The sequence below is a fragment of the Gossypium arboreum genome, chromosome 4 (assembly GCF_025698485.1).
Source record: "Gossypium arboreum isolate Shixiya-1 chromosome 4, ASM2569848v2, whole genome shotgun sequence".
Classification (NCBI taxonomy): domain Eukaryota; kingdom Viridiplantae; phylum Streptophyta; class Magnoliopsida; order Malvales; family Malvaceae; genus Gossypium; species Gossypium arboreum.
Genome location: NC_069073.1, coordinates 54,836,296 through 54,861,888, shown reverse-complemented (window position 1 = coordinate 54,861,888; position 25,593 = coordinate 54,836,296). Strand labels below are relative to the sequence as shown.

General features: G+C 34.8%; 1 protein-coding gene across 5 annotated transcripts; it reads right to left on the bottom strand.

Moving 5' to 3' along the window:
* Positions 1-5,937: 5,937 nt before the first annotated feature.
* Positions 5,938-8,228, bottom strand: LOC108464978 (uncharacterized). Of its 5 annotated transcripts, none has more exons than XM_053026486.1 (2): positions 8,111-8,228; positions 5,938-6,778 (listed from the first exon to the last, which is right to left on the bottom strand). In XM_053026486.1, the coding sequence occupies exon 2, from the start codon at positions 6,728-6,730 to the stop codon at positions 6,317-6,319; it is 414 nt and encodes a 137-aa protein (XP_052882446.1). In that variant the 5' UTR covers positions 6,731-6,778; positions 8,111-8,228; the 3' UTR covers positions 5,938-6,316. The 5 variants fall into 5 exon arrangements, with proteins under 5 accessions (XP_052882446.1, XP_052882444.1, XP_017620758.1 ...); XM_053026484.1 differs by having other exon boundaries at positions 5,938-6,720; positions 8,111-8,217; XM_017765269.2 differs by lacking the exon at positions 8,111-8,228 and adding an exon at positions 7,605-8,034.
* Positions 8,229-25,593: the final 17,365 nt, after the last annotated feature.

Below are 25,593 nucleotides of genomic sequence, written 5' to 3'. Positions count from 1 at the left end.
GGAAATCGAAGGTCATCGAGTAGCCGACTTGGAATTATTTTACACCACACAAGGTAGGTCACTAAGCATATATTTTGTATTGATTTAAATAGACATAATGTCTATGTAATTATGCCGAAAGGAATGATAAATTTATATACATGTATGTATGTGGTGATGAAAGTATTGAATGAAAAGAAAAGAGGTGAGATGCATCGAGTTGTTGATTTCGGCACTAAGTGTGCGGGTATAAACATTTGTGATCATGAGAATGGCACTAAGTGTGCGGGTTTAAAATCTGTACAGCAGTAAGTGTGCGAGTTTGATCATATAACACTAAGTGTGCGAGTTGATTATATAGCACTAAGTGTGCGGACTCACTATATGCTTTTGAATCACTATTGACACTGAGTGTGCGACATTATTGAGTTGATCACGGACAGCGGATCGGGTAAGTACCTTGAGTTCATGGCTAATAGGCGCTATGTTTATATTTGGAGTTGAGCTTGGTAAGTTTTGAACCTATGCGACAATTCAAATTGAAGTCAAGTACATAAGAATTGTCGTGGAATAACTGAAAGGTCATGTAGATGTATGATTGTAACGAAAACAAAATGGTGCATAAAAATGCCTCAAATATCCTATTGATTAGTATATGGAATGTGAATGTGTAACTTGGTATGAGATTGAATCGAAAGGTCTAAGGAACTATGGTATAGTTCGGTTTGAATGGAGTAATTAGCCTCGTTCCATTTTGTTTCCTCTTGTGATAATGTTATTAATGGTTGGTAGTGCATTGCTTATGACTTACTGAGTTATATACTCATTCGGTGTTTGCTTGTCACCTATTTTAGGTTTCTTGGACTCGACTTTTTGCGTATTCGGGACCGTCATCGAAGTCATCACACCGGCTAACAACTTTTGGTATTTTCTTCGTAGTTGGTCTAGGAGTACATTTCGGCATGTACAAGCTATTATGCTTTGTTGAAATTGGTATGTAAACTTTTAGCCATGCGAAAATGGCGTAAATGTTCGGTTGGAATTGGTTTTGTGATGTTTGGACACAAGTCATGGTTATAATTTGGGACATGCATGATGAATTATTAGTTAAATCAAGGAAAAGTCATGAAATAGGCATAGTTTGTTTTAGTAACAGATGCTGACAGCAGCAGTGGTGTGGATGTGAAAAATCACTAAAAATATCAGAAATGGAATTAAATAGTGAATAAATTATTTAAATGAGCCTTGATGAATCTACTTTCATATGGAAGAAACGAAACGGTCAAATGAGTTGTATCCTAAGAGATATTTAGGTATTCATGAAACAGGGCCAGAACAGTTTCTGGATTCCCTGTTCCGACTTTGGAAATTCATTATAAATTAACCAGAGATAATTAGGAGTCATACCATATATGTATAGATTCCTCTTTGAGTCTAGTTTCTATAGAAATAAACGGCATCAGTATTGAAGCCCTGCACAGGGAGATATTCAAGTTGTAACGCACGAAGGTCAGTGTAGTCGACCCCTGTAACATGGGAGAATTTAACTAATAAACTGTACTAATTGGCTCGACCAAAAATTCTAGAAAAAAATCTGTAGATGGAAACATGAGTCTAGTTTTAGGGAAAAATTACAAAACTGATTTTCGAGTTTTGAAACTCCAGATATGATTTTTAAGGCGACAGTGATGCAGTAACCAGCTTGTCTGGAAATTTTTTTTATGGACTGTGAAAACAATTAAGTTAAGTCTGTGTGCACCTTGTATTCGACTCCGGTAACGGATTCGGGTACGGGGTGTTACAAAAGGAATTTTCGAAGACTATGCCACGGGGCATCTTTTATCGTGAGATTTCTAAGTATTTTGTATTATGCATGGCATAAGGGTGATGTCAAGATGGTGTCATTTCAAAGAAGGAATTTTGTATTTTAAATCTATTCTTCTGAAACGATTAATTCAATAAAACCTCAGTGAAGTGATTATGTTTTTGCAAAGTATCAAATTATTTACTTTGAAAGATTAAGGTTTGTGTAGTTATATGTATATGTATATGTATACGACACTATAGTTAAATTGTGCCTTACACCCAATATGATTTTAAGATCTTCCAGTGGAGCTTTTATTTTTCTTTTACTTGGAAATGTACAACTTATTTATCTTTAAATTCACAAAAGATTTACAATTCATATTTATTTGAACTGTATGTTTATGAAGACCCTGCCTGTACAATTTTAAAAGAAAAGATTTTAAGGCAGTGACGCGTCAGTCCTAGGTCCTCCTTATGAATCAGGTTTAGGACATTACACCTATAATGCATCTTGCTTGGTGAATTGGTATTTATGTTCTAAGTCATTTTGTGAACTTTACTTAATGGTATTCTAGCAATTGAAATGATGATTTTATGTGATTGTTTAGGTATGAACATTATGGCACAAATGGTAATGAATGTTTGATGGTGAATGGTTTATTTGAGGTGCCAATTGTGGCATATTGGTTAGGCATTTAGGATGGATATTATATGGTATATTTTAACAGGTTCTTAATGCTTTTGAATGGGTTAAATGATTGGCATATTGCATGACTTGTGGCTTAAGTGAACATAGGATGTAGTTGCTTATTTTGGAAGGTATTTTCAACACACACGGTCTAGTACACGATCTACCACACGACCGTGTGTCATACACAGGCATATGGAACAGCCATATGGTCTATTTAATTTAGGTGTTAATTGGTTCACACGACCACAATCTGTTACATGGCCTGGCGACACGAACGTGTGACTTAGGATTACATGGCCACAGTCTATTACACGTTTTGGTGTTACGGCTGTGTGACACAGGATTACACAACCTTGAAGATCTTCCTGAGGATAGTATTTATAAACAACAATGGAGAACTATTACCAAACCAAGGGGGGAATGAATGTTGGGGAAGAAAATAAAAGTTAATCATAGAAGATGATAAACAACCAAAACTTTAAAGACAATATCCAGAACACCCAACATGACTTGTCTAAAGGAAAACTCGTAAGGGTTTAATGTGTCTCGAAAGGCACCTCCACGCTGAGCTAATGGAGAAATGACACTAGACACCAAGTTTCTTTACCATTGGCTATAAATGAAGGGATTTGCCACCTTTCACACACAGACTAGTCATACTACTCTACCTAGTAATAAAGAAGTGTCATCTACCCCTCTTTTTCAAAACTTCTTTTATTACATTATGTTTTACTCAATCACTAATTAAAAATTGGGGTGGGCCTTGTAGGGAAGTCCTCCAGTTCCCATTAACCTTGTCTCTTTCTCTGTAAATGTCCTTAAAGTCCTTATAGTTTGAGATCAACTTGTCCATCTCCCTAGAGGTTTTCTTAATTGATCCGCTACATCAGGAGGACCCTATGGCACATCAAGACCATTTCCCCACAGGTTATCTTAGTTGATTCGCTACATCATGAAGATCCTAGGCCATGCTAAGACCATCCAACTTGATTATCTTTCACAATCACCCTAGTCGATCATCTTTTACAATCATCTCAATGGATTATCTCCTATAACCATCTCAATTGATCATCACCTACTATTATCTCCTAAATGGCTTAACCATGCCAAGGCCATTCTACAAGGCCATCTTTGAAGGCGTTCTTTATTCGCTCATCAGCATCCCTTCACACTTAAGAAACAATGCTCTCAATGTTGTGGCCCAAAAATTTTTCCACCCTCAAAAAATATAATAAAATAAGAATAAAAACACGTATTATATATACATAACTAAAATAAAAAAATGAAAATGAAAACATGTATTATTTATACATAACCAATTGAAAACATAAAGAAATGAATTAATCAAAGTAAAAAAAATATATATATATATATATATAATTATCATTGATAATAAATTTTAGAAATAAAACTTACCACCAATGAGACATTAGTTTAAAGTCAAGGTTAAGACCTGTAAGCTTTAAAATCTCGAGTTCAAATATTTGTCTATGAAAATCATATGTAGATTCTCAATCTATATTCAATTTGATTTATGTCCCACCATATGAGGTCCTAAATATTATGATTATTATTTTAGTGTGCATTATATGATTAATTTCATATTAGGCTTTATATAAATTTATTATGATCTAGATCTGGATATGTTCGATCATTAATCGACCATGCTTTTAAAATGATTAATTTCAATTATAGTTATTCATATATATATTTTGTAATTACAATTGTACTTGTAACTTTCAAAAATAATTAATATATTAATTGAAAAATACATTTTTGTTTAATATACGATCATAATATAATAAATGCAATTTATAATTTAATAGTAATTTAATAGTAATTAGGTTAAATTTTGCCATCGGTTTCATGTATTTCATGAAAGTTTTGGATTTAATCCACAGTATTTTAATTTGATCAATTTTAATCCCTTCACTTTTCAAAATTTAAAATTTTAATCCTCACCAAATGATAATTGTTGAATTCATTAAGTTAGGGTCTACTACTTCTAAAATTTGATGTAACATTATCATGTGTAATGTCATGTCAACTAATTATCTTCATATATTACTCATTAAAAATTCAATTAATGAATTAACACTATCATTTTTGTTAAGATTGAATTTCCAAAATTCGAAAAGTATAGTGACTTAAGATCCAATTAGAGAATATGAACTAAATCTACATTCGTACACATAGTACAAGACTAGTAATTAAATTTAATCAAATAGATTTAATTGCCATTGTTTGAGTCAAAACTAAAATTTTAATTATTAAAAATACAATGACTAAAATCGAACAATTGAAAAAAATTTAAACTAAAATCAATCAAATTAAAGTATAATAACTAAATCTACAACATCGCAAATTACAAGGATTACTAGCAAAATTTAACCTAATAACTAAATCATTTTATAACTAATTATATTTTTAATGTTTTATTTAAAATGATTGATTATAAATTTAAAGAGAACAAAATAAAATAAAATATAAATTTTATTTAAAATTCATTTAATAAACAAACTTAAATATTAAATGAGTGCCATAAGGGTTGATGTAACTTCAAAGGTTAACCAAGTGATTGCTTTTTATTAAACCTCATGGTGGAGTTTAAATAGTTTTCCGTTAAATTTAATTTGACATAACTTCAACGGTTAATAAATCCAACTTGTAATTATCCGTATTCAAATGAGACTAGACCCAAACCGAGATGATCCTAAACCAGACGCAAAATATTTTATTCCAGCATTAAACAGGTTGATAGGTAATGGGCCTAGTTGATGGAGATCCTAGAAAGAGCCGATATATGAAACCAAAGTACTCGACCAAAACCCAAAACTAGTTCACAAGACTTCAAGAAAAATAATTTATGTATCAAAATTTATATGAATGAATGAATACCTTAACCACAAGATGTAAATACAGTACATCCACTAATTCTAAACAAATATGTAGCTTTTTCAGTCAATGGCAACAACCTGTATATAATATATTTTTGTAATGTCTAACAAACTTGTTTGATCAGAGATGAGAGGCCAAGAGATTTTCCATAAAATCTCAATACCATGACCTGCAATTAGCCAAAGTGAACCAAACCAAAGAATCATGAAAAGGCAAAATGACGCAATCAGAGATGCTGAAGAAATAGATCAATTTTCTATATGCATGCATGCCATTGCTACATTATATGGATGACTTCTTTCAAAGATGATTATGGTATGATTACTCAAGCGCAGAAAGAAATCTTAAACTGTAGGTGAAACTAACTGCTTACTTGACGAGGAAAGAAGATACCATTTCGACATAACCTACACGAATCCCGCAGTCCCTTCATTCATCAATGCCTTCAGCTCATCAGCATATACGCACACATTTACTCCATCTCCCTCAACCTTGAACTGCATCAAGATTCCTGCATAAAAGCACTCTTTCTCTACTCTCTGGAATTAGAAACATCCGCAATATTTTCAAACCCAGGCATGTTTATACATATAAGATGGTCAAGAAATTCGAAAGATAGATATGGAAAGATGTTCAGTTAGTCTTATACAAAGCCAATAAAAATACTAATAAAAAACTCTTGAAATGAATAACATCTATCATGGTCATAAGCCACTAACACCATGGATTGTTTGCAATTTGCAACCATGAACTGCAAACTTATCTCCAAAAAAAAAAAAAAAAACTCCCAATTGAAATGGAATTCAGAAACTACAAAAACAAATAGCATGTGACAAAAAGAAACATCTGAATCCATACATGAGCTGATAAGCGTTACTTTTGGAATGGCTTATCAGGTCCAAAAAAGAAGGTAAAATTTCACTGTGATGGTTAACCAGAATGTCACTTGCATTCAACGACGGCTTCAGCAGCCCGTCGAGGCTTGCTTTTGCGCCTGCTACCATTTTGTCGATAGCCAACAGATTTTGATGAATCATCAGTGCTCGATTTTGCTGTAATACAATTTTCTTTCTTGACTGAATCTAAGTTTTCTTTTGCCTGCATTGACCTTTTCCTCTTCCTTCCGTTCTCAGTAGCAGCCTGACTTTTCATCTCTTTGATGGGAACAGAACCTTTCAGTTCTTCCCCGTCTTCTTCTTTCTTCTCTGCATCATCTTCATCAACATCATCCTTCAATTGCTTTTGCGGCCTTCCTCTTCTCTTAGATTCTGGAATCTTTTCATCTTCACCACTTCCAGGATCCTCACGAGAAGAAACAATAGTCGGCTTCTTTGCTTTTCCTCTGCCTTTTCTCATTTTACAAGAACCAGTTAGAAAACAATCTCAAACAACTGAAGTAGGTTCCTACAAACACAAAGAAATATATTCAAAAGAATCCACTTCCAATAACAAATGATCAATGAAAACAAGAAAAACAGAGATTATTAAGTGAGAGAGAAATAGGAAATAGCACACTCCATTTCAGAAGGTCACAATATGATTTAGTGCCCCATCCTTTAATTTAATGTTCCCTTTTCTAAGAAACAATGGTCAAACATACCTGAACCTCCACAGAAATTCCAATATGGTTCATACAACTACAGCTTTTACCATTTTTTAATGAATAAGAAATGGATTTTATTGTTTTAATTCCACCTCTTTTCCAAAGTTTTCTGGGACTAAATTGAAAGGATAAAAAACTCAACCAAACTGCTCTCAAAAAGAGATTAATCATTGGATTGGAAAAGAACAAAAGATTCAACACAAATAAACCTAATTTCAAACCTAAAAACTGCACAAGAACAGCCCCCAAATCTCAACATCTATAAACTACAAATCCGAGCAATCTTCAAATAAGTGTAATCACGCTAACAATAGAGGAAACCCAAATCAATACAAAAGCCATAGATTCTAAATCTTTTGTTTTATTTACCTCCCTACATAAGAAGAACATCATCTCTCGTTTATTAACTTCAGGTAAAGTAGGTAAACTATAAGATATTAAATCTGTGTTTCAGTTTAAATATATATTCTTCATCCCTAATAATTACGTCACCAAACACAGCATTAACTTCTTATAAACCAATACACCATAAACAAACATTTTACATAATAGCTTTTTAACTACTTTTTCAAGAGAGAACTCCATTGTTTATTTTTTTAAAAATGAAACAAGAAAGATGAAACTAACCTTAAAACAGACACCAATATTCTGCATCTTTGACACAAAATCCCATTTTTCAGAATCTCATAATAAAAGTCAAGGAAGTTGCTAAAACCCCAAGAGGAAAGAAGAAAATGGACCACTTGTTCCTCTCAATGGTTTTACGAGAATGAAGCCAACAAAGAACAAGATAAGCTCCCCCCCCGAAAACAACGATCTAAACGAAAAATAAAAGAAAACGCAGATCAGAGAATATAGTTTAAGTTAAAGGAAACATCATCAAAAAGCACAGTGAGTATTTTAACAGAGCTAAGGCAAGGTTGAGAAAGAGAAGATTATTAGAACAAGAAATGGTAGAAAGAAGAAATGGTCAGTGGTAAAAGAAGAGATAAGTGTTGAAAGCAAGGGTTCAACTTCAACTTCAAGTTATAGCATTGATATTGAACATTTGGTGTACAAACAAAAAAAAAAAAAATAGATAAAGGTATTTATTTTGTAGAGTAAAAACTAAAGTAGAAAGAAGTAACACACACTTTGCTCACTGTCAAACAACAAATGTGGGATGATCATCAATTCATCTAAAAGTTTGACTGCTGGTTTTGGGTGACTTTGACTGAATGTGTACGGTGATTATTGCATGACATACAAATATATCTATATAAGCGTTTGTACACAGGATTTTTCCATAGATTGTTACAGATTCTGTAAACTGAGACTTGGTTTAAATCATACGCGCCAGTAGGAGCGTGAGTGAATTCCAAAGGAAAACGCAAAGGCGCGTTATCTTAGTTTAGAGGTAGTGTCACCGTTTTTAGATCAGAAATTTGATTAGCCTCGCTCTTCCCTTTATTTATTTAGGATTTTGATAGTTAAAATATACAAACCCTAATTACACTCCTTATAATTCCACAACTATATCATAATAAATTTTAAAATATACTAATTTCTAAAAAATTAATATAAATTTTTCTAAAATTTAATGTATTAATTATTTGTCATTTGATCCGCTTCAATAGATTCATTTAAAAACTAAAATAAAATCATCATATGTAATATATTGTCTAAAAATATATCATAAAATATAATTATTAATAAATTAACAAGAAAAATAAACATACTATATAATTTATATAATTAATCTAGCATTTCATGTTTATTGAGCTATTCTCTCTCTAGCAGTAAAAATATACTTTTGTTGTGTTCAACTACACATCACTCAACAATTTAGGTTATGTATTAATGCAAGAGAGAAAAGTGATTGCTTATGCTTCTCGACAATTTAAGTCACATGAACAGAATTATCCTACTCATGATCTAGAACTTGCAACAGTAGTTTTCGCTCTGAATATTTGGAGACATGACTGCCTCCGGACATACTAACGTCCAGAGTGTGAATACTGTAATAGAATAAAAAATTACAAGGTGGTATTCGTAAGTATACAAGTCGAGTTGTAATATAAATTTTATAACGAAATAGGTAAGTACTTCGAGGATCGTACCCAAGGAAGGCTAGTACTAAATCAATCTTAACCTAAACAATTAAAGATCTAATTAATACTTGAAGTCAGTTATAGTACAAAAGTAAAATAAGAGATAATTTCAGGGTTTCTTAAACTAAGGAAATAAAATAACAAAAAAAGAGTAAAATTACAAGAGATAGAGAAAAATAAAGTGAATCAAATTTGAAGATAGGTGATTTGCTTGCTTAAGCAATCTCAATCAACTGTTATCTTGGGTTATTCGTCAATCAACTAGTCGCTAACCTAGTAGGATATTTCGATCTTCCACTAACATAGCGAGTCAACAAGAATTACTTATCTTCCGACCTCACAGTCCAGACTGGTTTAGGGTCAAGGTGTTCACGGATAGGCAATACCAATTTTGGGTTAATTCCCACCTTGATGACTTCTTAGGGTTGTCAGGCCTAGGGTTTTTTTCACATTCTTCCTTTCCCAAACAATTAATCCGTTGAATAACCCTACAAAACATTTAAGAGATCATGCTTGCACTTGCTAATCCCCCATAGAAGGATTAGTTTCTCATGGCTTTCATAAACAACATGGAATGAATGGAAGAATTAATAATAGAGAATGGATTGAAATAAAAAGTTTAAGAAAAACCTGATTTATATTGATAATAAGCATGAATCCACAAAAGTTGATCTCCTTCACAATCAGATCTCTTAAAGAAAGCAAATAACTAAAACTAGGAAAACCTAATAAGGAAAGAAAAAAAGCCTAAGTTTAACGGAAGAAAACTAGGTTAAAACTTAGATGTGTTATACATGTGCTAAAGGAACCTATTTATAGCCTTTAGGTGGTCGTCGTCCTTAACCCTAGGTTAGTTGATGTTCTCGAGCTTAAAGTTCGATTGTATAGACTAAAACGCCCTTACTTCATGTTTTATTCTTGTCACAGAGTTGATGTCGCGGCACACCAAGACCCATGTTGCGAGGTAACAACCAACATGTTCCTCTATAGCCATCTTCAGGAGTATGTCGCAACATTGAAGGCAATTTCTCACTTTCTTTATTCTACTTTTTATGTTGTGACATTGGATCCCCTATGTTGCAACATAGCATCCAGTATTGACCCGAAATTCCTTCTAATGGTCTCCTGCACACTCACAAAGTACGTTAGGCCTCATTCAGCACTTAAGGTTAATAAAAGACTCAATGTGCACATTTTATTGAATGTGAACAAAACTAAAGAAACTGAATTAAAAACATAACGAAAACGCTTGTATTCAAGCTCCTTAAATGTGAAAAATAGTTTAATCAGCTGCTCCGAATTACGACAGATCAAACTTCCTTACACTTAAGTCATTGCTTGTCCTCAAGCAACATAAACAAAGATTGCAAAATGAAAGATGACAACCCTTAAGCAAATATGGTATAAGTAATTATTTCAGGGCGTATGACTTTGGCATTTTACGTTTACTAACAATTTCAACATGATGAGTAGTTGGCTTACCACTTTTGATCACAAACATCTAAGTTCAGTATGTTACAAAATATACAAGTATTAAGGTTTTCACCTATAGGAATCCATTAACAAATCATACAAGTACTTTGATTATCTAAGCAGAATACAAATAGTTGTATATGTGAATGTTCAGTATGATTTCCATTCATGTATAAGGATACTTAGGTCACATAGGGCTTTTTGGCTTGTAACGGTCTGTGGCTTAGGACAGGTATGAAATTCAAAAACAATAAGCATCAAAAGGTTACAAATAGGAAAATAGTTTGGCACATCGTATTTATCCCTATTCTTCCCCCTTTAGGTCTTACCCCTTAACGCCTTATTTCTCTTTCTCTCACCTTCCTTGTCTCTCCATATATAAGAAATCATAGCATGATATAGTAACTAAAGCTAGCCTTACAAGTTTTTTGTGCACTAATGAATTAGTTTTTCTTTCTTTTGTGACTTTGTGACTTTCCTCCTTTTCAATACATCTCACCCATGAATGTTTTTTGGTTAGTTTAAGACTTTTTCTACTCTTACCAAATATCTTTTTGGAATTTTCTTTTTTTTTTAGCACATTAGGCTAACTTGTAGTTCCTATATCACACCAATATTTCCTATTTCACTCTAATTTTACAAACTCCACCATAATGTATCTACTTAACCCTCAATACGTATGGCCAAACGTCTATAATCGTGCGATATAAGACCAAAGAAAAAGGGCATATACAAATTAACATTTTTAGGCTCTAGGTTTGTACTGCGGTTCATCAAGAAGTGTCAAAAGGCCCAAAATTGGTTCTAAAGGTGAAGTATAGATAGGACAGCTTTTTGGCTCTGAATGTGTTCTAAACAATGCCTTAGGTTATCCCTAAATATCTCAACATGCATAAATTTAATTAACCAAACAAATAGAAATTCAACCATTTATCATTCATACTAGCATGTTCATTTCCTTGTATTTTCTATATCACTTGGTACAGATGATAACTTAATACCTATTTTGTAAGGCCCCGAAAATAGGTTTAGTAGTTTTGGGTACATTTACTGGGTTCTGAGTGAAAATTGGGAATTAATCGGGTTGATTAGCGATTAATATTCTTAATTAGTTATCTTAATTTCATCTAAAATCGGCAAATAATATTCGGAAAATAAAAATATTTTTAGAAAAATTAATTTTATGGTTTTAAGTAATTTGTTGGTAAAAATAAATATTTTGGATTAAATTTGAATTTAAAAATAATTTAAAATGGGGGTTTAATTGGGTGGTTTAAAAATATTAATTAAATGGGACTAATTTGAAAAACAAAGGAAATATGCAAGAGATTTTATAGCAAATAAACCATATTTTCGAAATTTTAGAGGGAAAAGAGCAAATTGTAGAATAAGAGAAAAGGGGGAGTAGCCTGATGGCAAATTCCCCAAATTTTGAAAATCAAGTGGGGGTTTTCAGTTTTAAAAACTCTACAACTACCTCACTTTCCATGCATTTTTACCCGAATTGAGAGTTTTTTTCCTTTATTTTCTCTTTTTTTCATAAACCAAATATCAGAGAATAGATCTAAACATTTTCTCTCCCAAAATTCTCTCTAAAATCTCTTAAAATAATTTTCGAAGTTGGGCAAAAAGTCATTCAAATTTCTTCAAGCATTTTGATTAATACGTCCAAATCAGTGACTTGAGTTCAATTGAAGGTAATCCTCATCTATAAACTTGTTTTTAAGTTGATTTCAATCATTATTTGTTAATTAAAGTGATTATAATGGATTTTCAACTTTAATTTCTTCTTTCTTGAACTTGGGGATCAATAATGGTGGATCTTTAATTTTGAGTTGGAATCCAAATATTAATAGATGTCTAAGCTCAAAATAGGTTTAATAAGAGGTTTTTAATCTTAAACTAAAAGACCAAACACGTTTTATGGATCAATTTGAGAATTTCGAATTTTATCAAGAACATGGACAATTTTTCTGGAAAATTATGAAACTGATTAAATGATGAAATTAACACTTAGAATACATGTTATTGGACTAGAAATGAAGATTAGAAGTGGTTTGAGGTGCTGAAAAGCAAGTTTAGTTGAGGAATTTCATATTTCGACTTAATTGTACAACATCGGTAAGGTAGTTTAGAGTACTAATTTAGATTCGTATACTTTATCAAATTTCGTGTTTTTTGTTGCTATTGTTAGTTTGTAATGCATAGTTTGCCTTTTTTAAAGCTCCACATCAATCGGAGGAATATGCAAATCAGAATTGAAGCTCAAACTTGCTTTTTTGAACACGTTTTTGCTTAAAGAGCTAAATGTGGAGGTGAGTGATATTAAGGACAATTTGGTAAATTGGCTTGATTATGTGTTAAATTAAAGGTTTAATTGGTGATATTAATGACTTAATTGCATATTGGATGGTTGGATTTTCAAAAATAGGTTTTATTTTATAAAAGAACAAAATGACAATTGGTTTGGTAAGTTGTGTATTATGCTTTTAGCATGATTAAATTATATGGAATAAATTGATATTTGGAGCATGAATTGCTGATTTATTGAACATTTGATTAAGGTGTTCTAATTGGTGTATGAATATTGAGAAAATGATATTTGCTATGCTTAATTTTATTGATGTTAAAATTGCTTAACAACATACTTTTACTTGTATTTTAACATCTTAAATTAAGTGCTTAAACATCAGATTTTATGCCTTGTATGTATGATTATGTTGGCAACATTACATGGTGGATCCATTGGATATAGTTGGCATGCCATAGGATTTGTGAGTACTCACCATTATTTGTGCTATTGTGAGCATATGGATCTTGGTGGACTGATTTGTTTGGAGTAGATAAATGAGTGTTGAGCTTGAGTCTCCACTCGTCAGGTTATTTAAGGCACTATAAAGGAGCATGTGGCTTCGGCCCACTCAATTTGGAGGTCTATATTTGATTTGTGGGAGTTCAGAGATCTGTTTATCTAATATATGATCACACATTTACTTAGAGCCATAGATGTATTATGCCAATATAATTGATTGATTGTGTCAATATAATGTTAAAAGATTATTTTACATGCCATGGAAAAAAAAAAGATTCTTAATTCTTGAAATAACATTTGATGTTATGGTGCAATGTTAACATGTTGTGACTGAAAATTTAATGCTTAATTACTTTGATTTATGCATGATTGGGTGCAAATTACTTGATGTTTTTACTATCATTCATTGAGCTTTTTAAGTTCACACCCTCACATTTTGTGCAGAGAATTTCCAGGTGTAAGGAGTCAAGAAGCGAGTGCAAGGGTGATCCATGAATAAGGCTCAGTAGTGGCTTAAGAAATTTACTTAGATACTATATAAGGGCATTATGATGTTTTTGGGACTAGTGTTATTTTGCTCGTAATAGACATTGGACATTAAATTTTGGACTTTAATTTAGGTGATTTTATAATTGCTTTAATACATGATTTTATGTCTAATTGATGTTTGATTTTATAATTTTTTTAATACATGATTTGACTAAAAGAAGGTTGGTAACTATTTAGAAATAAAATTAGGATAGTTTAACCTTAGGTGGTAAAATAACCAAAATACCCTTAGGTTTAAATACTTAGAAAGAGTTAAAAAATGATTCACAAATTGCTTTCGCATTAATAAATGATAGTTAATTAATCATAAATGAGGTGTTCTAATGTTGGGGTGTTCGTTGTGTGGTTGTTAGATGGAGAGTCACTTCGGTGTCTAATGTAATACTTCAAATTCGGGCCGGTCAATCTCAGTCAAGTTTGGGGTGTTACATATTTACAGTGTAACAAACAAAAAATTGGTAGTTTAATAATCAAAAATTTAAAATCTTGCATTATCATGCCAAAATTATTCATAAACACAAGCAACCTATGTACATGCTCCTAACCAATCACTTGTATTTCTACAAGCTCAAGCATACAAAAGACAAGAAAAATCAAAAGAACATGTAAAAATTTGAAGCAAATTTTTCTATGTTACTCCCCACACTTTGGTTGACACATTGTCCTCAATGTGTAGCTAATAATAAATAATGAAGAAAATTACCTGATTGATCATGGTCGCTTGAACTCCTATTGGTGGGTGCTTCCTCCTTTGATTATTGAAAGTTCAAATTTGTTTGTGTCTCCTTCGTGTCGGGTTCCTACAAAGAAAAATTTAACAAAATATGACAAAACTAAAAGAAAATCTACTTATTAATCCTACTCTTACAAAGTCTAAATTTCAATCATCTAAAAAATTAATACAAATTTAAAAAAAAAATCGTTCAATCATCCTTCTCATCGTCCATCTGCTCATCCTCTTCTTATTCTCCTTCCTCTTCGCTTTCCTATGCTTCTTCATCTTGTTTCGTATTCTTCGGATCGAACATATCAGGTGTATAATTGGGGACTCGTATGTTATTTTTCCTAGAAAACTCTTAAAAAATTGAACCTGATTCTTGCATCCACTGAATCATCCAATCTAACTTTGGATGACTGTTTTCACCAACGTCTTGTTGAGCTTGTGCCAAACTTTGGGACGAGGTGGGTGTAGTTATTGTTTCTTGCTGTTGCTTGTTCCCATCTTTGATTTGTTTGTCCCACAGCTTAATGTATTACTGGAACAAGGTGTCTTTGATAATACTTCGTGATGGTTTCAACAACTGTTTAGTTGATGTATCAGGTACACTTGTCTTTTTGCATAAAGTCATCACTCGATGGGGAAAGAACACTCCCACCTTTTGGCTATTAATGCATCTTCCCATGTTCTGATGGATCCATTTGCCAACACACACCTTGTAACACCCCGAATTTTGGGCCTAGATGAATTGGGCTTTAGGCTTTGGGCTTTGGGCTTTGGGTTTCATAAAATTTTTAAGTGAGAAAGAAAATGACAAAAGACATGTTGGCTTTAAGGGTTTAAGGAATTTGAAGTGTCTAGGTTTGTTGGAGAAGTTCTGCGTTCGAGTTTTGTAGTGGAGGAATTTTAATTTAATTATTAAAAGAATCAGGGTTGGGAGTAGTTGGGATTTTAAATAAAGATAGGGGAAAATGGCATCAAAAAGCCTTGTGGAGGAGTGGCTAAGTGACACCACTTAGGGTGTAGGGAGGTGGCGTTAGTGGCTAGCAAGGAGATCCGAGGTTCGAATCCTATCTTAGTATTTTTAGGAGTTTAATTTTGGCCTTCTAAAAGGTTGGAAGTGGCGTGAATATGGACTCTAAGGGGAGAGTTCAGAAGAGAAAATTTAGGAAATAGATTGGGGAGTTATTAGGGAGAAAAATAAGGAATGAGAAGGGGGAAGTGATGGAGCTGAATTGGGAATTGAGGGTCAGGCAATTTGGCTAGAGTGTAACGCCCCCACACCCGAGACCGTCACCGGAGTCGAGTATGAGGTGTTACTAAGCTTAGTTTAACATTTTTAGAACTTTGAATTATTTGTTTCTACATTCACAGCTTTTAAGCTACTTGCGTCACAGTCACAAGAAAAATCATATCTCGAGTTACGAAACTCGAAATTAAGATCCGTAAATTTTCCCTGAATCTAGACTCATAAAACTATCTACTAATTTTTTTCTAGAATTTTGGTTGGGCCAATTAGTACAGTTTATTAGTTAAAGTTACCCTGTTTCAAGACTCGACTGGTCTGACCTCTGTTTACTACGAACCACATTTCTCTCTGTAAAAAATTCATATGACTATGAGGTTTGTTTATACTAAAACTAGACTCAATAAGTATTCTTAGGATATAAAATACACCACCTAATTATATCTTTATAATTTATGGTGAATTTCTAAAGTAGGAACAGGGATTCAGAAACTGCTATGACTCTGTTTCACTAAAATTAAAATATCTTCTAACATATACTTCCTTTACTTGTTTCATTTGTTTCATGTGAAACTAGACATAATAAGCTTCAATTTGATATGTATTTCACCACCAAATTAAATTTCTATGATTTTAGTAAATTTTCAAACTCGCGTTAGTGTTGCTGCGGTATTCTGTTTATGGTAAATTTCATCCTTTTATGAGTTTTATGCACTAAGTATCTTAATAGTTTTCCTTAACATCAAAAATAATCTAAACTAACCATTTTCATAATTTATCATTATCAAGCATTTCCTCAACCATTTCACAACCATACCATAAGATCATTTACACAAAATGGGTATATTGCTATACATGCCATACTTAAATTTACAAGCCATTTACCAAAAATCTTACGGATAGTGTGGTGAGCCTTGACCTATCCCGACTCTGAGCTGGCTTGTCCAAAACTACAATGAGTAAGAAGGAGGAGTAAGCATAAATGCTTAGTAAGTTCATATGCAAATAATAAGTAACATAACAAGCAGTTATACCGTCAACATTAGCATACATCACTAAAACACATATCACATTTTAATCATTCTTCATCATCTTATTACCTTATCGTGGTTGTATCAATACTCAACCCGAGGGTTAAATACATACCTGTCCAAAATATCCATTTCATATCACTTACCAATACGTCTCTTTACATCTCGAAATTTTCCTCCATTTGAGTAGAACTTTACCGTTGAACACATCGGAATATAATTCGGATACATGGATAACTTGCACATAAGTGCCACATATTCAATCAAGCAATCATGTAACCCGCCCATAAGCGAACTCGGACTCAACTCAACGAGCTCGGGCGTTCGCATCCATAAGTGAACTCGGACTCAACTCAACGAGTTCGGATGCCTAGTTACATCTCACGAACTCGGACTCAACTCAACGAGTTCGGACATTCGCATCCATAAGTGAACTCGGACTCAACTCAACGAGTTCGGATGCTCAACCATCCTAGTGACATGTCACTTGTATCCTAATCTATTCCTAAGGTTCAAACGGGCTTTTCCTCGAACACTTATCCTTGCCGTCTTCCGTAGAATGCGAAATCAATACTCGGTAACAATTATATTTAACAAGTAGTTCACATAATTTACATATTATTTGAAATTAACCACAAAGCATACATTTCATAATAAAATTCAGCATAACACATAATTAATATCAATAACTTAAAAATAACAATTATGCTACATTATTTACACATGAACTTACCTTGGTACCAAAATACAAAGATTTTGCAATTTAGTCCACAATCTTTTCTTTTCCTCGATTGAGGTCGATTCCACGTCTTTCTTGATTATGGAGCTTGGAAGCTTGAAACAAACCCTAGCTATGGAGAACCCTTGAAATTTCGGCCTAATGAAGAAGATGGACAAAAATTGGCTTTTAATTTTGTTTTTAATTCATTTTAATAACTAAATGACCAAAATACCCTTACTACTAAACTTTCCAAAAATTCCTTCCATGTCCTAATTTTGTCCATGAACTTAAAATTGGTAAAATTGCTATTTAAGACCTCCTCGTTAATATTCCAAAACAATTTCATACTAAAAACTTCTAGAATGCAAGTTTTGCAACTTATTCGATTTAGTCCCTACTTTCAATTTAAGCACTTTAGGCATAGAATTTCATCACGAAATTTTCACACAATCATGCAATCATATCATAAACATCAAAATCATTTTAAAATAATTATTTCTATCTCGGATTTGTGGTCACGAAACCACTATTCCGATTAAGCCCTAATTTAGGATATTACATAGAGGGTATAAATATGTGCTGAGTTTGGGATCCTAGGCTAATGCCAAATTCTTCATTTTTTTCTTTAGTGTCGATTGGCTTTTCCATCTTTTCTAACTGATTCTTTTACCATTTTTTCTCTTCTCAGATCTCTTTTGATTTACCCTTTGGGTTAGACGATTCCTTCTTCTACCCTTCTTCTTTAATTTGTGCCAAATAAACCTTATTCATCATATTAGTTTGAAAGCCGAAAAGCTGAATCTCCCTTGGGCCGATTACTCTTTTGGGGTAAGTACCTTATCTCTTTTTCGGCTAGTATTGTTAATACCGATTACTCCCCTCCCTCACTCTTTTTAATCAACATTGGTAGGGAATTAGTATCGGATCTTGAATTTTAGCTCTCTGCTGAATTACTCATTAGGTGTTTTACGGTTTTGGTAAGTTTTCCTCTCTTATTGGCTAAGGTTGGCCGAATGGTCTTAAGTGAGATAAGGGGGTGAATTATGTTGGATGCTAGTCCCCTAGTATTTGGTTTTAATGAGTAAGATTAATGCAGATCTAGGGAGTACGTGATCAAGGAAAAGCTATTAGGGATTGGTGTTCAAGGTAAGGTTAAGGTGAGGTTTCGATTTTTGGGTAAAATATGTATTAAGCATGCGATTAATTAAAGGGTGATATCGATTGTATGTTTGGGGCTAAGGAAATCGCAGCACGCTTTATTACCAGGTGTGAACATACACTGCACACAGAAGTAGATCGGCAAAAGTCGAAATGTCAAAAAGCTAAAAGTTTCGCTACGGTAGTCTTGCGGGTGCACGAACACTCGTGAGGAGAAAATTGATAGGTTATTCGAGGCCCATGAGTGACTCCATGGACTTGGGCTGTGAATTGGCCAACCGGGCCAGAATAGGCTTAATGGGCCCGATGGGCTGTTGGGCCTATAATAGGCCAAAACTTGATTATTGATGCTATGTGATAGAAATTCGTATGTGAGCATAAATATAATGTAATTTGGGCCTAATGGGCGATGTGAATATAATTGGGTCAAGTGGGCCATATGAACGTGAATTAGGCCGGATGGGCCATTTAAATGAGATTGGGCCTAGTGGGCCATATGCATGTATGTAGGGTTTTGGGCTTAGTATATGATGACTACATAAAACTTAATTAAATTGTTGAGACCGTGGACAAGTCATAGGGGTAAGGTGTGGCAACGGGTATATGCATGTCTAGGATTGGATCTAGGGAGAGCTTGGTACTTGAGCAGTCTTAATGACTCACCTCCTCTTCTCTGGAATCCTACCTGGTGCATAGTATTCGTTCATCTTAGCTCACGAGATTTGTTAACGGGCCAAGGTAAATGAAAACAATAATAATAGAAAAATTACTGAAATGCCCCTGAGGGCGAAGATGACCAAAATACCCCTATGTGTTGAATGTAAGTTTTATGGATATGACATGCATATCTGCTGCATACATATGATATTCTACTTAGGTTGCATATGGGATGAGAAATATGGAACGAAGGAGGTATATGAGGATCGCATGGTTGCTTGACAATCGTGGATCCACCGACGACTTTTAAGTCCAATGTATAAATGAAGGTAGTTCCGCAACTGGGCTACCATGGATATGTATCGGTTGGGTGGGTCGATGTTTATATCCCTACATGATGTGTATTGGGGGACGGAGTTGGTATGTAGCGGATGGATTATTGGGATGGGATTGCACTGTATTGCATTGCATGTTTGATGTATGGTGATTATTGAATGCTTGTTACTCGTCGAGGGTTGTACACATTGAGTTTGGAAAAACTTACCCCCTCTTTTATTTTTTTTCAGGTGATGCTCAGTAGAAGGTTAGATGTTTGGAGGGACTCTGGGTGGCCAGCTAGCAAGACAACTTTGGCTTGTTTTTCTTTTAAAAGCATATAAGTTTCTATTTTATTAAGTACTTTTCAGACTGGAATGTAATAAGGCTTCCTTTTTGTTATTATTTGGATTATTATTTTTCTGTATTATAATTACGAGAAATTAAACATAGACTTCCCAAATCATAGTATGTTTTCTACGTTTCTGCAACTAAATTTCGAAATGACAGGTTTTCATAGGTTTTAATAAAATCATATGTTATAAACAGGTTTTTGTGATTGAAAAGAGAGTTTCATAAGTTTATTAAGGTTTCATATTTTTTTTTCAAGGAAGGGTTTTCAATGAGCACAAAGTTTTCGTTAAAACACTTCAATGTGATGCACCAGATCTGGCCATAATGTCCGGGCCAGGTTTGGGGTGTTACATTTAATGCTATCAGAGCCAGGTTGTAAAACTCGGGCTGTGAAGTGGGCCATATTACTTGATTTTTGTGTTTTAAAAAAAAATCTTGGATCACACCATTTTGAAAAAAATCTTGCTGAGCGGTACACCGAGTCTCCGACGTCGAGCCAAGTAAGTTCTTCTGTTCTTAAGCTTGTTTAAATTGTTATACAGTAGATAATTAGAGGGCTACTTTAGATGATGTTGTAGAGTGGAACCAAAGCCCGTAAGATCTTGAAACTGTAGAGGATTTTCGAAAACAATCTTCTCTTTAAATATTTTCATAAAACATTGGTTTAATTATTAAACTAACTAAAACTTCATAAAATTTCTAATCCAGATAATACGCGAATCGACGATGAGTGCTAGAAGAGGTACAAGGGGCCGTGGCCAAGGCCGCGGAAGTGTTAGGGCTGAACCGTCGGCATCAGGCCATATGCCCGATGTTAGAGTATAAGATGCTCCGGCCTCACTTGTGGCTGGGAATGGACCATATGATCGGGTTGTGGAGGAGGATGCATTATCGCAGGCAATGCTGAGGATTTTGGAAAGGGTCACTGGACCCAATAATGGCACAAGGAATCGGGGGTCCATTCCGGAGCGACTTCATGCAAATGGGGCTGAGATCTTTAAGGGCGTGGCTGGTATGGATTCTAATGTGGCTGAATACTGGTTGGAGGCCACGAAAAGGATAATGGAGGATTTGGATTGTTCACCTGAACAAAAGCTGAAAGGGGCGGTGTCACTACTTAGGAAAGAAGCTTACCAGTGGTGGCTAACAGTGAAAGAGGGCACCCAACCTGAATGGGTCACGTAGGAGTTCTTCAAGGTGACATTTCAGGGGAAGTATGTAGGTGCGAGTTACGTGGATGCTAGAAGGAAGGAGTTCCTGAACTTGACCCAAGGAAACAAATCTGTGGCAGAGTATGAGGCGAAATTTTTACGCCTTAGTAGGTATGCAAAAGTTATGGTGGCAATGGACTATGAGTGTTGCATTAGGTTTGAAGATGGACTTAGAGATAGCCTCAGGGTATTGATAGCTCCACAAAGGGAGAGAGTTTTCTTGGAGTTGGTAGAGAAAGCAAAGATAGCGGATGAGGTAAAGTGCACGGAGCGCCTAAATCAGGAAAAAGAAAGGGGCAGGAATAAAAGAGAGGCTGAGACTCCTAGTGTTGGAGAGAGGCCTAGAGCTAGGGCCAGAGATAATGGGCCAGTTAGAGCAGGGCCCCCTATTGTTAATCCAGGGGTGCCACCTTATGTTGATTGTGGGAGAAGCCATAAAGGCGAGTGTTGGAAGAGTATGTGAGCTTGTTTAGCTTGTGGGTTTATGGAGCATAGGATCAGAGATTGCCCTAGAATACTCAGTCGAGTGCCAATAGTGGGTCAAGGTGGTGCTCAGCCACCGAGGGGTGGTCAGTAGCAGCCTAGAGGCCATGGTCAGGCCAAGGGTGGAAACAGTTTGGGCCATGGAGCACGATCAGAGGTGCTAGTCATGTTGAGGCGAGACAACCAGCATTGGTCTATACAGCACGTCGTCGAGAGGACGAAGACGCTCCAGAGGTGAATATTGGTACGTACTTTATCCATAATGTGCTATTTACTTAGTTTGGAATTAGAGTGCGTAGCGGGGTGTGCTAGTCTATGTTATGCAGCTATACTAATAGTTGGGAATTTCGAATACGAAATTTATTTTAGGGGGATAGAGTTGTAACGCTCCGAATTTTGGGCCTAGAAGAATTGGGCTTTGGGTTTCATAAAATTTTTAAGTGAGCAAGAAAATGACAAAAGACATGTTGGCTTTAAGGGTTAAGGAATTTGAAGTGTCTAGGTTTGTTGGAGAAGTTCTGGGTTCGAGTTTTGTGGTAGAGGAATTTTAATTTAATTATTAAAAGAATTAGGATTGGGAGTAGTTGGGCTTCTAAATAAAGATAGGGGAAAATGGCATCAAAAAGCCTTGTGGAAGAGTGCCTAAGTGACGCCACTTAGTGTGTAGGGAGGTGACGTTAGTGGCTAGCAAGGAGATTCGAGGTTTGAATCCTAGCTTAGTATTTTTAGGAGTTTAATTTTGGCCTTCTAGAAGGTTGGAAGTGGCGTGAATATGGACTCTAAGGGGAGTGCTCAGAATAGAAAATTTAGGAAATAGATTGGGGAGTTATCAGGGAGAAAAACGAGGAGATGAGAAGGGGGAAGTGATGGAGCTGAATTGGGAATTGAGGGTCAGGCAATTTGGCTAGAGGTTATAAATATGTGACGAGTTTGGGATCCTAGGCTAATGCCAAATTCTTCATTTTTTTTAGTGTCGATTGGCTTTTCCATCTTTGCTAGCTGATTCTTTTGCCATTCTTTCTCTCTACAGATCTCTTTTGATTTACCCTTTGGGTTAGCCGATTCCTTCTTCTACCCTTCTTCTTTAATTTGTGCCAAATAAACCTTATTCACCATATTAGTTTGAAAGCCGAAAAGTCAAATCTCCCTTGGGCCGATTACTCTTTTGGGGTAAGTACCTTATCTCTTTTTCGGCTAGTATTGTTAATACCGATTACTCCCCATCCCTCACTCTTTTTAATCAACATTGGTAGGGAATTAGTATCAGATCTTGGATTTTAGCTCTTTGCTGAATTGCTCCTTAGGTGTTTTGCAGTTTTGGTAAGTATTCCTCTCTTATTGGCTAAGGTTGGCCGAACAGTCTTAAGTGAGATAAGGGGGTGAGTTATGTTGGATGCTAGTCCCCTAGTATTTGGTTTTAATGAGTAAGATTAATGCAGATCTAGGGAGTACGTGATCAAGGAAAAGTTATTAGGGATTGGTGTTCAAGGTAAGGTTAAGGTGAGGTTTCGATTTTTGGGTAAAATATGTGAGCATGAATATAATGTGATTTGGGCCTAATGGGCCATGTGAATATAATTGGGTCTAATAGGCCATATGAAACTGAATTGGGCCGGATGGGCCATTTAAATGAGATTGGGCCTAGTGGGCCATATGCATGTATGTAGGGGTTTTGGGCTTAGTATATGATGACTACATAAAACTTAATTAAATTGTTGAGACCGTGGACAAGTCATAGGGGTAAGGTGTGGCAACGGGTATATGCATGTCTAGGATTGGATCTAGGGAGAGCTTGGTACTTAAGCGGTCTTAATGACTCACCTCCTCTTTTCTAGAATCCTACCTGGTGTATAGTATCGTTCATCTTAGCTCACGGGATTTGTTAACGGGCCAAGGTAAGTGAAAACAGTAATAATGGAAAAATTACCGAAATGCCTCTAAAGGCGAAGATGACCAAAATACCCCTATGTGTTGAATGTAAGTTTTATGGATATGACATGCATATCTTCTGCATACATATGATATTCTACTTAGGTTGCATATGGGATGGGAAATATGGAACGGAGGAAGTACATGAGGATCGCATGGTTGCTTGGCAATCGTGGATCCACCAATGGCTTTTAAGCCCAATGTATAAATGAAGGTAGTTCCGCAATCGGGCTACCATGGATGTGTATCGGTTCGGTAGGTCGATATTTATATCCCCACATGATGTGTATCAGGGGATGGAGTTGGTGTGTAGCGGATGGATTATTGGGCTAGGATTGCACTGCATTGCATTGCAAGTTTGATGTATGGTGATTATTGAATGCTTGTTACTCATCGAGGGTTGTACACACTGAGTTTGTGAAAACTCACCCCCTCTTTTATTTTTTTTTCAGGTGATGCTCAGTAGAAGGTTCGATGTTTGGAGGGACTCTGGGTGGCCAGCTAACAAGACAACTTTGGCTTGTTTTTCTTTTAAAAGCATATAAGTTTCTATTTTATTAAGTAATTTTCAGATCGAAACGTAATAGGGCTTCCATTTTGTTATTATTTGGATTATTATTTTTCTGTATTGTAATTACGAGAAATTAAACATAGACTTCCCAAATCATAGTATGTTTTCTACGTTTCCGCAACTAAATTTCAAAATGACAGGTTTTCATAGGTTTTCATAAAATCATATGTTATAAACAGGTTTTTGTGATTGAAAAGAGAGTTTAATAAATTTATTAAGGTTTCATATTTTTTTTCAAGGAAGGGTTTTCAATGAAAACAAGATTTTCACTAAAACACTTCAATGTGATGCGCCAGATCTGTCCATAACGTCTGGGCCGGGTTTGGGGTGTTATACACCTGCTTTTTCTGCAAAATAGCATAGAGTAAAACTGCTTTAAGGGTGTTAACGTTAGAAATATTTAAATCAGGTACGATTTGTGCGTGAATGAATTAAATCGATATCTTAACCTAAGGAAGCAAAGTGGCTTGATGAAAAGATACTGGATATTAGTACCTGCGCGATACTTCCATTCACCCCTTCCTTTAGTTAAAAAGTTTATAATACTATCTACATCTATGTCTCCAAAATATTCTAATTCAGTTTCATAATCATTGTTATGATATGGAGCATTATAAAATTCACAAAATATTCGAGGGGTTACTCTCACCTCTTTCCCTTGCATAAGTACTGCATCCCATATATGTGATAAATCTTGAAAAGAGTTATATTTCAGGCTTTTAAACTGAAGTATTTGCTTGTAATTAAGAAAATATTTTTGCATTTTAGACTTATTACTAGAGCATTACATACTAAAGCTTGGATTGTGTTTTAACTATAAATTTATGTTACTTTTAATTCTTGGAAAGAGGTTTGGTAGTCTTTTGTAGTAGATGCATGTAGGATAAAAGAGGCAAGAAGAGGAAAAGAGAACAAAAGAGGTGAAACATTGCCATGGAAAATGGTGGAATAGATTGCCAACAGAAATATCATGACAATTCCAAGAAGATGGCCAACACTCAATCCAGGTCACTCGCAGCCAGCTATATGTGTACCAGATAAATCACCCTGAAAAAGAGGAGTAAAATATGTGTGGTGGGAGTGACATATCTACCCTATAAAAGGAAGAGAGAGAGTAAAAGAAGGACACATGGATTGTGAGGACAAAAGAAAAGAAGGAGAGCAGTACCTCTCTCTACAATAGAATCTTGTGGAGAAATTGCATGGAAAATACAGAAGAGAAGAAGAGGGTAGCAATTAAAAAGAGGAGATCATAGTCGCAAAGAAGAGGAAGAGAAATCTGCCTTGGGTTTTGCGTA

What these genes read in the sequence shown, in the direction of transcription:
- LOC108464978 (XM_053026484.1), bottom strand. Translation starts at nt 8,147, where the DNA reads ATGATCATCCCACATTTGTTGTTTGACAGTGAGCAAA. An exon ending in GTTGTTTGACAGTGAGCAAA is followed by an intron (nt 6,721 to 8,110) that starts GTGTGTGTTACT and finishes AAATGAGAAAAG; the next exon opens with GCAGAGGAAAAGCAAAGAAG.